Here is a 12,924-nt window from a genome sequence, read left to right on the forward strand (position 1 = left end):
CAATTCCTAAAACCATGTTTAAACATGAATGAGTTCAAGTCATAGTCATGTTTTTTAAAGCTGTTATATGAAGAATCATACAGACTTTTGGGATCTGTATCTGTAATCATGCTGATACCTCAGATAAAAATGTAGTAGAGGGATGGCAAGGTATTTCAGTGAGAAAGAACATTTGATATGCAAGCATGGGACCTGAGTTCTAATCCCCACCACCCATCCCATAAGCCAGGCTTGGCTGTGCATTTCTGTAACCCAGCATTAGAGGGTAGAGATAGGTGGATCCTGGGAGCTCACTGGCTGGGGAGACCTTTCAGCTCAGTGTAAGACCCTTTTCTAAATGAATAAGGCCAAGAGCAGTAGAGGAAAACAGCAGGTGTCCTCCTTTGGCATGTACCACACAGGTGCGCGCGCACACACACACACACACACACGCATGCACGGTCTTCTATACTTTTAATAACTGTCCGGTAGCTCTTTCTCATAGACCTCCATAATAGTCCTGTAAGTCAGAGCCATAGACTTACTCTCTCACGTGTTTTTAGAGTAATCTGATAGGATAGGAAGAGTCTAATGCAAAGATAAATTCGTCTGAAAACATATTTGGAATTCATGCTTTGAAGAAATGTAACTGTATTATATAGTACATTTTGTATATTTTGGGAAACAAGTTGAATTGGTAAGAAGTAGACTGTAAAAAGATTAGTATCTTAGTTTACATCAGGATGAATTTATATTTGAAATTGTTCAGATTGGTTGCAGAGTTCTGGATTTGCCATTTTGGCTGGATGATTTTGGAAAAGTTCCTTTAGTTCTTTAATATTTACTTTTCTCATCTATGAAATGGAAATACCAGCTTGTTCATTATGATTATTTTGAGGATTGTATGAGATAACATGCACATATGGATGTTAGCATGGTTCCGGGTAAAATAAGTGATTAAAGACAAGAAAAAGTCTTTATAAATTGACTGGGACATGCTGACATAGAGTAGATATATAATGCATAGTAAGAGGATCCTTCCTTTTTTAGGTTAAGAAACAAAAAAGTGTAATGAACTGACAGGTTTGTGAACTAGTCAGTTTTTTTAATTACATTTATTTATTTACTTTGAGGGGTTTCAGAATAAGTGTCACAGTTGTATGTGGAGGTCAGTGGACAGTTTATGAAAATCAGTTCTCTGCTTCCATGTGGGTCTTGGTGGGGATTGAACTCGGGTCATCAGGCTTGGCATCAAGTGCCTTTACTTGCCAAACCATCCAGCTGGCCCATGTTGTTGAGTCTTTTGACCAGAAGAACAGCATGATGGAAATGACGCTAAAGTCACTGGGGCTGTGCATGACTGTCACCCCAGCGGACATGTGAGGTTGCCAGTGGAGGCCAGCCCGGGCTGCAGAGTAAGAAAGAAAGCAGTGCTTAGTTGTATACGTGGTGTAGGAAGTAGGTTGAAAGTGACGGGGTCTGAGAGTCAAGGAGGAAAGAGAAGGTATATTAAAATGCGAGCACAGGGCTAGAGATGGCTGTCAGGAAGAGCATGGCTGCTTTTCCAGAGGACCCCACGTGCGGTTCTGAATATCTGGGACTCTGGTTCCAGGGTAGCAGGCGGCCTCTTCTGGCTGTCATGGGCACCAAGTATGTACACGGTGCACAGATATAATACGCAGACAAACGGTTGTACATAATTAATACTAAAAATAAATTGAAAAGAACCTGCCATTTGTTTGTTTTAGTTTTAATGAAAGAATAATTTGGGTCCTGGACTAGGTTGGTAACGGTGAGAATCCTGAGAAAAGGACTCATAGGTAGGGATTTACAGAGGAATCCTGAGAAAAGGACTCATAGGTATTTACAGAGGAATCCTGAGAAAAGGACTCATAGGTATTTACAGAGGAATCCTGAGAAAAGGACTCATAGGTAGGGATTTACAGAGGAATCCTGAGAAAAGGACTCATAGGTAGGGATTTACAGAAGAATTCTGAGAAAAGGACTCATAGGTAGGTGTTTTACAGAAGAGTTCAGATCTGTAGAGGTGATAGTGGAGACAGTGCAATATGATTAAGGTTCCGAAAACAATCACCTGGATTGTCAGGAAGAGTACGTGCAGGATGTGGGATCAGGGAAGCTGAAATGACCCCTCTTAGGAGGACATTTGGATTTCAAATGTGTGTTGTTTTCTTTGACAGCCACTTCAGATTCTTTTTATAGGGGACAAAGCAGGTAGTGAGTGTAGTGTGCATTACAGAAACACGGAACGGCACCAGTCAGTGGGAATAGATTAGGCTGGCCGGGTCAGAGTTCACAGCTGAGAGTGATTCTCCGAGGAAATGAGTGGATGCATTCCTCTCCCTTTCTCCTTCATGCCTCCTCCTTGGGATAATGGCCTCAACCCAGGTCCTTGTACCTGCTAGGCAAGCACCCTCCCACTGTGTTAGAACCCTGTCCCCAGCCCCAGCATAGGTAAAGTTTCTACCCGACAATATCACATATACATTGTTAGTACATATCAAGGCTTCCAAATATTCTATACATTTTGAAAAGATAGAGGAAATAAATTTATTTAATATTCTACTTATATGTGTAATTTATAAATTGGTAGGAAGCAAGAAAGAGCCACGATATACTTATTTATATTTAAGAGGTTATAGTAAGCTTTTATGAGAGTGAGATTGAACTTTGCTGCAGCAGTAACTCAAAATGGCCAAGTTGTTTTTCTTGGTCAACTGTGGTTGGTTGGTTGGTTGGTTGGTTGGTTGGTTGGTTGATTTGTCTATAAAAGGTTTAGGAATGTTGCTTTAATCATTTTCTGTGCTATAACTGGTTGGTTTCTCTCTAGATCATATTAGAAGTAATGGTTATTATCCTAAGAGCAGTTGTTTTGGGGGATAAGCTTTTCACTGGTCAGGGTCTGGCTTTATTCCATGTTCACCTGCCTAGTCCAAGACTACAGTGAGGTGGTGGGAGGAGTCTGTCTTCCCTGACCAGTGGTGTTTATTTCTTTCAGGTGGTGTGACAAGAATGACTGTCTCCCTGGTGGTTATTGTTTTTGAACTTACTGGAGGCTTAGAATATATCGTTCCTCTTATGGCTGCAGTAATGACCAGTAAATGGGTTGGCGATGCCTTTGGTAGGGAAGGCATTTATGAAGCACACATCCGACTAAATGGATACCCTTTCCTGGATGCAAAAGAAGAATTCACTCATACAACGTTGGCTGCTGACGTCATGAGACCTCGAAGAAGTGATCCTCCCTTAGCTGTTTTGACACAGGACAATATGACAGTAGATGACATAGAAAACATGATTAATGAAACCAGCTACAATGGCTTTCCTGTTATAATGTCAAAAGAATCTCAGCGATTAGTGGGATTTGCCCTCAGAAGAGACCTGACAATTGCAATAGGTATGGTTTCTACAAACCGTCATGAATGTCTGTCATGTGTCACATCTTGGCTGTAACAGATTTATAGGAGGGGAGAAAGCATTGACGTTTAATTGGTTGGGTTTCCAGGGGCAAGTGGTGTTAATTTCTGTGCTTTACAGTCTGTGTTCTCCAGAAAAGGGGTTAGGCTTCAGTGATTCTTTTTCTGCTCTGTGGTGGGAAGGCCAGTGAGAATGGTAGTCTTTGTCAGCAGCTCTTCCCTGTGATGCAGAGGTGAGAGAGGAGACTCACTAGACCATTGAATTGCTGCCCCTAGTTTTCTGGGCAGTACCTCGAGGTAGAGCTGTCCAAACACTTGTCATTCCATAAAGGTGACTGTCTTTGTCATCACCCTTCCCATTCTCTAGGGGTTGCTAGTGGCCAGCCAGAGAAAAGGGGAGAGGTGAGCAGTTGTGGAATTACTATAGAAAGGTTAAGGAAAATGGTCAGGTTTGAAGACAAAACAGTGCTAAACTTTTCAATAACTCATATTCCTACTGACTTCAGAGAGATATTGTTTTAAACTTTTGTCACTTGACAGAGACTATTGCATAGGAATAGTTTGTTAGTTTAAGGGAGTATGGTACTTTGGATACATGAAATACCAAGATCGTGGCATCAGAAATGTTAAGTTACAAGATGACTTTTGAACACATCTTAAATATTTGCCGGTGTGTACTTTTGTAGATTTTTAAAATATTTTACTCTACAAAATCCTGTACAGTAAGTATGTGTCTATGTGTGTGTGTGTTATTACACTATGTATTATTATATGTATACATAGTTAAACATAATTGAAGGATAAATTTGTCCATGCTCAACAAACAATCTTTGAAATACCAAATAGATGTGTTCTCCTTTTTAATAGAGAATTAATCAGAGAACACGTTTTTAGAATATTAAATCCAAATGAGAAGTCTCAGATTATTTAAAACCATGAAAAGGAAAGTGTTGAAACTCTTTTAAAAATCTTCTGGGTGGCATTGGAACAGACATCTGGCCTGGCACACACCTGTCATCCTGTTACTTTGGAGGTAGAAGCAGAAGGGGAATGCATGTTTGAAGTTGCCTTTAAAAAGAAAGGAGAAAAAGAAAATGAAGTCCATGTTCTTTTCTACTTCAAAAGCCTGGGAATGAATAACATTAAAATAATTTTAAAAATGAAACAACTTAGCAGGTATCATGGCACATTGTATGGCTAGTACATGATGCTCCTTAAAGTAAATTCTGCGTTCATATACTAGTCATTATCTTAAACATTCTTTTCACTGACAAATAGAGACTAATGTTAGGGTCATGTTTTGATAAATGCATTGTGGGATGTTAAGCTGCTTGATAATCTGTCATTGCACACACTTATTTCATGGTGAGGATTAAAAATCTCTTTAAGTTTCAAATGAAAATTAAAAGTGGAAGTGACAGTTCTTTATTTGGGGTGTGGGAGGTTAAGACCTAAAGAGTCTCTTTTAGCCAGGCTGGCCTCAATCTGTGTGTAGCTGAGGATGATTTTTAACTCTTGATCATCCTCCCTCCACTCCCACAATGAAGAATGCCATTTCTTAAAACGATGCATTGAAGGCAAAGGGGCTGGATGTTCACTTCAGAGGAACAGTCCAAAGAATATATATATATATATTACAATTGAGCATTTTAGATAAGGATGCAGCTCAGTTGGCAAACGTGTCTAGCACCAGGCTCTAGGTTTGCTCCCCAGCACTGCAATAAGTAAAAACAAAAACAAAATAAAACTGTGTAATCATAAACAGAGGCACCAGAGGAGTAAAATCTCAGACTTGGATTAGTCTGACAAAGAGCAAGGTCACGGTTGCAATATCTACTTCTTTCCCTGTGTCTTCCATCTGTCTGTAGCTTATTGTTTCTGGGCTGTCTGTCATCTGTGTATGTATGTATATCTGTGTCTGCCTGAATTCTGTTCTGTGTCTAACTGTCCGTCTTGCTATGTGTTGCTGTAGATCTGTCTCTGTGTCAGTGTCCCCAACAAAGGCCTTTGTTTTGTGTTTATGGAACAGCACAGAAAACATGGTGTGGGAAAGGGTTGAGGGATACTTTATAGAAATCTTTAAGAGTTTAACAAGGGATTAAGTTATTTACTTCACCTGACCTAGAAGGACTCAGAAAAGTAAGCATAACTGCAAATGTACTGTCATCAAGTAATATCTGTTCCCAGTATTTATGGCAAATATTTGCTTATATAAAGTCGCTTTTGAATTGTTTGCTGTTTTCAGCAATTACCACGGTACACACATACAAGCATATGTCACTCTGGGTCAGGAGCATGGAAAAGTACGAAATTTAAGAGTAAAGCTATCCATTAGCTCAGGTTTTAAAAGCTAAGATTTCATGGGGGATCCAAGGCAAGTAAGGTTGTTTGTTACATTGTTCTCTAAAAGAGGGTTTCAGCAAATAGGCTGAGTACACAACAGGAAATCAGCTTAATTACACAGGCTTTAGTGACCTCAAGTGTATTATTAACTCAGAAGTTCTGGTCTCTGAATGTGAGAGACACTTTCCTAAAATGTATCACCACATTTAAATGTTTGAGTATTTAGTTAATTTCATTTGTTGTTGTTTGTTTATTTAACATATCACATTGTTAATATTGTAGTTACAGGTTTTTTTTTGTTTTGTTTTGTTTTGTTTTTTTGTTTTTTGAGTCAGGGTTTCTCTGTGTAGCTTTGTGCCTTTCCTGATCTCACTCTGTAGACCAGGCTAGCCTTGAACTCACAGAGATCCCTTTGCCTCTGACTCCAGAGTGCTAGGATTAAAGGCATGCGCCACAACCACCCGGCACTACAGTTTTTTTTTAAAAACACTTTTACTTTTTATACTGCAGTTTTAAATAATATGTACACCCCATTACAGTATGCTAAATTGGATTGTCTATTCCTGATAACTTAGATGCATATAAAAACTTTCACTCTTCACACTCTTCTTTTTTTCTTTTTATTCATCCTTCTCTCATACAATATATCCCAACCAAAGTTTTCTTACTCCCCCTCCTCCAGATTCACTGCTCCTCCCTTTCCCTTCAGAGAGGAGGCCTCACAGGAATATCCACCAAACATGGCATAAGTTACATTAAGACTAGACACACACCCTCATATCAAGGCTGGACGAGGCAACCCAGTAGGAGGAAAAGGGTCCCAAGAGCAGGCAAAAGAGTCAAAGACACCCCCACTCCCACTTTAGGCATTCCACAAAACCCCAAGCTAAACAGTTTCAATATAGCAACAGAGGACCTAGCACAGACTCATGCAGGCACCGTGATTGTCGCTTCGGTCTCTGTGAGCCCTGCTTAGTTGATTTTCTGGGCTGTGTTCTGCTGGCATCTTAGAACCAACCCTGTGACTCATACAACCTTCCTCCACCTCTTTTGTGGGGTTCCCTGAGTTCTGCCTAATGTTTGGCTATGGGTCTCTGCATCCCCTCCCATCAGCTGCTGGAGGAAGCCTCTCTTCATTCTCCTCTTTATGATATTGTTAATGTCACACTTTCCATCATTTTATTCTGTGTGTCCATTAAGGCTATTTACTATTACTGTTCATACTGTACATTCAGTTGTCATGCACATGTTGCATTTTTATGGGCTGAAAGCAACTTAGTAAGCATTGTTTAAGAACCATCTATGTTGCTCACTAATGGATGTCTTTTCCATACCGTGACCATACTTTTCAGGTGGTCCATCCACAAGCCTTTAGGACCTCACTTAGTGCCCTTGTAGTCAAGATGTTTCTAGCATTGCTGAATACAGCTTCAGTGGTCAGAAAGACTAAAAAGCACAAAAGCTTTCATTTAGGAGCAGTAATATTCCCTTCTCTCCAGTCAGAATGGTGTTTACTATTTTGGCTTAAATATTTTTGTAGCAAAATTAATGTGCAAAATATTTTCACTATAACTAATACTATATTTACACACACATAGTTTTCAGTGAATATTTATTCAAAAACCAAGCATAAAGCTGGATGACTTTGATTTGCATATTTTGCCCATGTTATGGGTTTCTGTTTTCCTGTGTGTGGCCTCTTGCACTTCTTGCACATTCTGTCTTGCACTCACTCCCAAAGGTGGGAGAAGAAACAGGCAGCTGGACAGAGAACATTGGAGGGGAGGAGAAATTGATAGAACCTTTATGAATAAAACAGCCCAGTAGGGCGTGGTGGCGCACACCTTTAATCCCGGCACTCAAGAGGCAGGCAGATCCCTGTGAGTTTGAGGCCAGCCTGGTCTAGTCTGCAGAGCTAGTTCCAGGACAGCCATGACTCCACAGAGAAACCCTGTCTTGGGAGTGTAATTGTAGTTAGGAAGAGCCAGCCCATTCGCAGTGGTGGAGTGTAGAGCAGACACAGCAAGAGTGAACGTCCTTAATCTCATCTCTAGTGCAGAACTAAGTCACAGTCAGCACAGGCAGGCTTCATCGGATGACAGATTTTGTAGTAAACAGCTCTTGTGATGCGTACAGGTTTTAAATAAAATTATTTCAAATGTGCTTCCTTGTCTCCACAGTTAGAAAAGAGTTCAGTGCCATTAAAGAAAATCACAGCATGATATGATTATAGAAAATTATTGTCAAGTTCCATTTCTGGCAGATATGAAAAACTACCAAATGGCTTGTCAGTTAATTCTCTTTTAAATAGAAGGACAGGAAAAGGAAGGGGACCAGAAATCATAGAACACACTTACTGTTTTTAATGCCAAATGAGCAAAGCTGCATGTAAGAAAAGAAAATCCATCAATTGAAAATGTTTGCTCTTCTCTATCTCCTTTTCAGAAAGTGCCAGGAAAAAACAAGAAGGTATTGTTGGCAGTTCTCGGGTGTGCTTTGCACAGCATACCCCATCTCTTCCGGCAGAAAGCCCTCGGCCATTAAAGCTGAGAAGCATTCTTGATATGAGCCCTTTCACAGTAACAGACCACACCCCAATGGAGATTGTGGTCGACATCTTCCGAAAGCTGGGTCTGAGGCAGTGCCTTGTAACTCACAACGGGTAAGTTTAGCTCAACAGACATCGGTTCACTCACTGCAATTACTGGTCCTTATTAGTGGAACCTTTTCAGGGCAGAGTGTGAGTCAGGTCCCAGTGGGACTGTCTGACTTAGTAGTAACTGGAGGATCAGTCAAGCTCCACACTTGCCTGAGAGTAAGGAGCATGTCCGCTCTGTGCTCGTTGTCAAGGATACTGTATTTCAGATTGGAGCAGAGTGAAGAGCTGGGTGAGCTTCAGGTGTCTCTTGCCTGGGGATACTGGGCTCAGCCTTCAGGGAGCACTGCAGAACCGTTTTCTTTCTGTGTTTCATTTCTAGTGGATAGGTTTGTTGTACATCTTTTTCTAGATAGTTTGCTATATGCTGTTTGAGCCAGTACTTATCATTAATGAAGTAATATATGAAAATTTATGGTTTAACTGAAAATCCTCAATGATACTGGTTTTCTTTTTCGTTTTCGTTTTTTTTTTTTTCTGCCTTCTCCAAAACAGATCTGACCCATGAACTGCTAATGGCAGAATTTTTAATTTTTGTATTTAATTATTTTTGTTGTTGCTGAGACAGGGCCTCACTGTAGCTAGAGGCAGCTGGAGTTTGTGATCCTTGTGGACCTCATGAGCACTGAGATTACAGGCATGTGCCTCCTTGCTGGTAACTGGTTGGAATTCTTAGAACATTATTTCATGTGAAGTCATGTAACAGAAATGTTAGGAAAAGGAAACATGTTTTTTCTGGATTTGTTATGGACTGAAGGCTCACCGTGAATAGCGTGAAGCTGATTAAATACTGTCCCCAAAACATCAGAGAATCACAACAAATTTTATCTTTTTAAAATTTGCATAAAACATGTGGGTAACACAACACGGCCACTCTCTAGAGGAAGGGGGCATAAACAACAAACAAAGGTAATTCACTGGATACGTTGGTACACTTCTTCACGTGACTGGGTAGCTGCAAACTGGGCAGGAGGGGTTGGTTTCCCAGGTGTCGTGTTCACGTTAGCATATCAGCTCACAGAAACCCGGACTCCTGCTACTGTTCTACTTACTGACACAATGTCCTTTCTTCCCAATCTTTCCATCTCTTTAAACATTTTCTGGGTGACACAGTAGACCATTTTGGCTTAGGAATAGCAGTATCATAGACATTTATACTTCTGTTTAAAACACAGGAGAAGCAGAAAGTGGGAACATTAGAGCCATGGTGGGTGTTCAGCTTATGGAGTATAATATAAATATATCAAAGATGTGTTTCATAAAATACTATGGTCTACAGTTTTGTTTACTATTGTCTAATTTAAAAAAATGGTACCAAACTTCATTGTTTCAGACTTAATAAATATTGGTTAAACAGTGTATCTTTTCACAAAGCTTCACCTTGGGCCCTTTGAGTCATATGACTCAGTTGGAAACTAAAGTAAGTTTTCATAAGCTCCTGTTGGCTTTGAGTTCTCTGTGCCTGGCCTAGGTTCTCTTCTGTACTGACAAATCCCAGTGCTATTCTGTAAGCAGTGATTAGCTGTGACCACAAAGCCCTGCTGTGTAGGTTAATTTTCATATTTCACCTTACTGCTTAATTGACAAGATTTTGGCAGTGTAGAGCCTAGGAAGGAAAATACTTAAGGATTAAATTAGCTTTTTAGGGAGACAAGAATTAGTTACATACAATTTTATCTGCTGCCGCCACTGGCATACATATAAAATGAAGCAGCTTTCTTCTTCTAGGGGGGGTCATGTTTCACAGCCTTGAGCATATTTTCCTTATTTCTTCACAGAAAATAAGTATTCAGAAAGAAAAAAGATCATATGGAGAGGAAACGCTTGACTTGATTGTCTGTGAACTACTTAAGCAGGAGGGTGTTTTAGTCTCAAAGTTCAGTGGTTAAAACTAAGAAAAGAAGACGGCATGTTTGAAAGTGAAGACCATACAGTTCTAGGTAGCCGTGTGTTTTCCAGCTTCATGTGGTACCTTCGCAGTGCAAAACAATTACTGGGGAGAAGGAAAATGCAGCAGACTTGGGGCCATAGGCACAGGAGGGAAAAAGAACAGGAAGTAGTGAGAACAGATCTGAACTGTGGTATCAGCTCAGTGTTGTCTCTCATTTTACATTAACAGAACTTCTCAGAGTCCATGAGTTTACAAAACAGCTGCTAGAAGTTGCTAGAATTTTTTGTGACTGACTCAGTTTGAGAAGTACTGAATTAAATTATAGCTGAGGTTTACTTTGGAACTTCTCAGGACTTTGAAGATGTTGATGTTCTTTGATTCCCCAGCTCTCAGTAATGGAATCATAGCTTACCTGGCTTGCCTGCGAATGCAAACATTTTTTTGGTGCACTCTTGGGATTACTGTTTCTTGAAACACACGTTGGGAAATGTCAGTTTCTGACTTGTTAATTTTCACATCATTATTTGTGAGCTCAAAATGAAACATCAGATTGTTCTTAAACAAATGTTTTGCATTGATTTTCCTTTCACCCTTTAAAACTCAGAGTGACCCCGAAACTGGCTTTTTGTTCTCAGGTCTTTACAGAGGAGCGGTGTGCTCTGCCCTCCTAAAAGTCCTGCACTCTGTCTGCGGGTACTGGGAGTCCCAAGGTGGCCGCTGGTCCTTGCAAATGTGCCCCTCTCCTCCTCATTTGCTACAGTGACTGAGCTTACTGTGATAAACTGAAATTAGTCATTTTGCTTAATTGGATAAACAAAGCATGCACACGAGTCACACTGGTGTTATTGTATTTAATTAAGTGCTACCATAAAAATGTATTGAATTTATAGCTTAAAAATCCTTTTATTAGCATATAGTAATTGTACAACATCATGGATTGCACTTTCATACATGTGTACAATGCACTTTGCACATATTCACCACCACCACCCCAAAGCTTAAAAAAAAAAAAAGAAAAAAAGAAGGAAAGGAAGAAAGAAAGAACCCTCATATATTTTCCCAATGAACATTTCTCTAGTGGTCAAATACTCATTTTATGCAGCAGAGTTTTTGAGCTTCTTGGAGAGGTTGTTCCCATAATCTAAAACTCCACTACAGTGTTTTAAAGAAAATAATGTGAATACATGAACCTGGTTATGAACCTGGTTTTGCTTTTAAGTTTGTCTACCCTTCTTGCCCCTCCAGCACCAGCCACTACTATTTTATGAGGGAGATATCTGTAAGGGCCAGACTGCTTTCAAGTCCTATACTGACCCTCTTTAAGAAATCAGGCTGGGTGATTGTGGTGCACACCTTTAATCCCATCACTCAGGAGGCAGAGGCAGGGGGATATCTGTGAGTTCGAGGTCAGCCTGGTCTACAGAGTGAGATCCAGGACAGCCAGGACTACACAGAGAAACCCTGTCTCAAAACAAAACAAAACAACAATAGCAAAAGAAATCAGAATTTCCAAGGCAGCTTAACAGGAAAGTTACCTTAAGCAGACAGATCATCAGAAAATGCCTGATTATTCTAAAGACATTTGAGATGGACTTTTGAAATTTATATCATTACATATTACAGTCAAATTCATTTATTTGTTGTAAAATAAGCATCAAAATATTTAATAATTAAAAGTAGTCTAGTTTCATGTATCCTTATGAGAATTTATGAAAATCACTTTGTAAGATGTGATAACTGTAAACTGAGAAATAATTATTTAGAAAAAATATGCATTAAAAGTCATTTTGACCTCTACTCATAAATGTTTTATTACCATATTATATAAGAAATGGGATTTAGTTGCTGAAAATGAGGTCAGTAGTATTTACATGTGCTCTTCCTGAATTGGAATTCCAAATAAATAGTAAAAATTTAGTAGATTGAAGTTTTCTTAGGGCACTCAAACTCAACCACTTCCACCAACCCCTCACCCTCACCCCCACCCCTCATGTGCACAATGCTGAGGCAAGTAGCTCTTAGAAACTGAAAAACATGTTCATCCAAGGAGAACACTGAAAGCCACCTCCCAATTTTAGAGGTCTGTAGCTGTGTATCCTTAAGTTTCTTTTAATACTTTTACTTTGTACTTTTAGTTTGGACCATCTTCATAGTTAAAATTTTAGTCATACTTTCATTATTTTGATTTTTAAAAAATAAACTCCACCATTAGAAACAGTATTGTGTCACTTTTGAAATTAGAATGTTTGAAAATGGAACCTAGATTTTTAAATCTTATTTTTATCTCAAGTTCATGAGAAGCATTCTTATGGTTTATGTTTTATCTCCCCTCATTCTTTATCATTATGATTGGAACCTCTTTCAATTTAATTTCTCACAGTTATTAGCATAATAATCTGTTTCAGGATTGTCTTGGGGATCATCACAAAGAAGAACATTTTAGAGCATCTCGAGCAACTAAAGCAGCACGTGGAGCCCTTGGTGATTAGCTGTCAGCTCTCCTCACTAGACACCTTAAGTCAGGAGGCATGAAACTTGTGAATGTTCAGTTCTCCCACACCTGCTGACCAGCAGCCCCACCATGCTGTCGGTCACCGTCTCTCAGCAGATGTCTGTGA

The 12,924-nt window shown here is 39.6% G+C and overlaps 1 protein-coding gene across 14 annotated transcripts in view; it reads left to right on the forward strand.

The window, feature by feature from the left end:
- The window catches only part of Clcn3 (chloride voltage-gated channel 3), a 100,055-nt gene that overhangs the window by 82,855 nt on the left and 4,276 nt on the right, over positions 1–12,924 (forward strand). For 8 of the 14 annotated variants that reach the window (XM_042262989.2, XM_042262988.2, XM_042262993.2 and 5 more), the window contains 3 exons: positions 2,999–3,397; positions 8,205–8,421; positions 12,712–12,787. In XM_042262989.2, the coding sequence (XP_042118923.1) occupies positions 2,999–3,397; positions 8,205–8,421; positions 12,712–12,787 (692 nt within the window). The remainder of the gene's footprint in view (positions 1–2,998; positions 3,398–8,204; positions 8,422–12,711; positions 12,788–12,924) is intronic. The other 6 variants (XM_076553295.1, XM_042262991.2, XM_076553298.1 and 3 more) reach the window with 1 other exon arrangement.

Source organism: Peromyscus maniculatus, chromosome 17 (assembly GCF_049852395.1).
Source record: "Peromyscus maniculatus bairdii isolate BWxNUB_F1_BW_parent chromosome 17, HU_Pman_BW_mat_3.1, whole genome shotgun sequence".
NCBI classification, from domain to species: domain Eukaryota; kingdom Metazoa; phylum Chordata; class Mammalia; order Rodentia; family Cricetidae; genus Peromyscus; species Peromyscus maniculatus.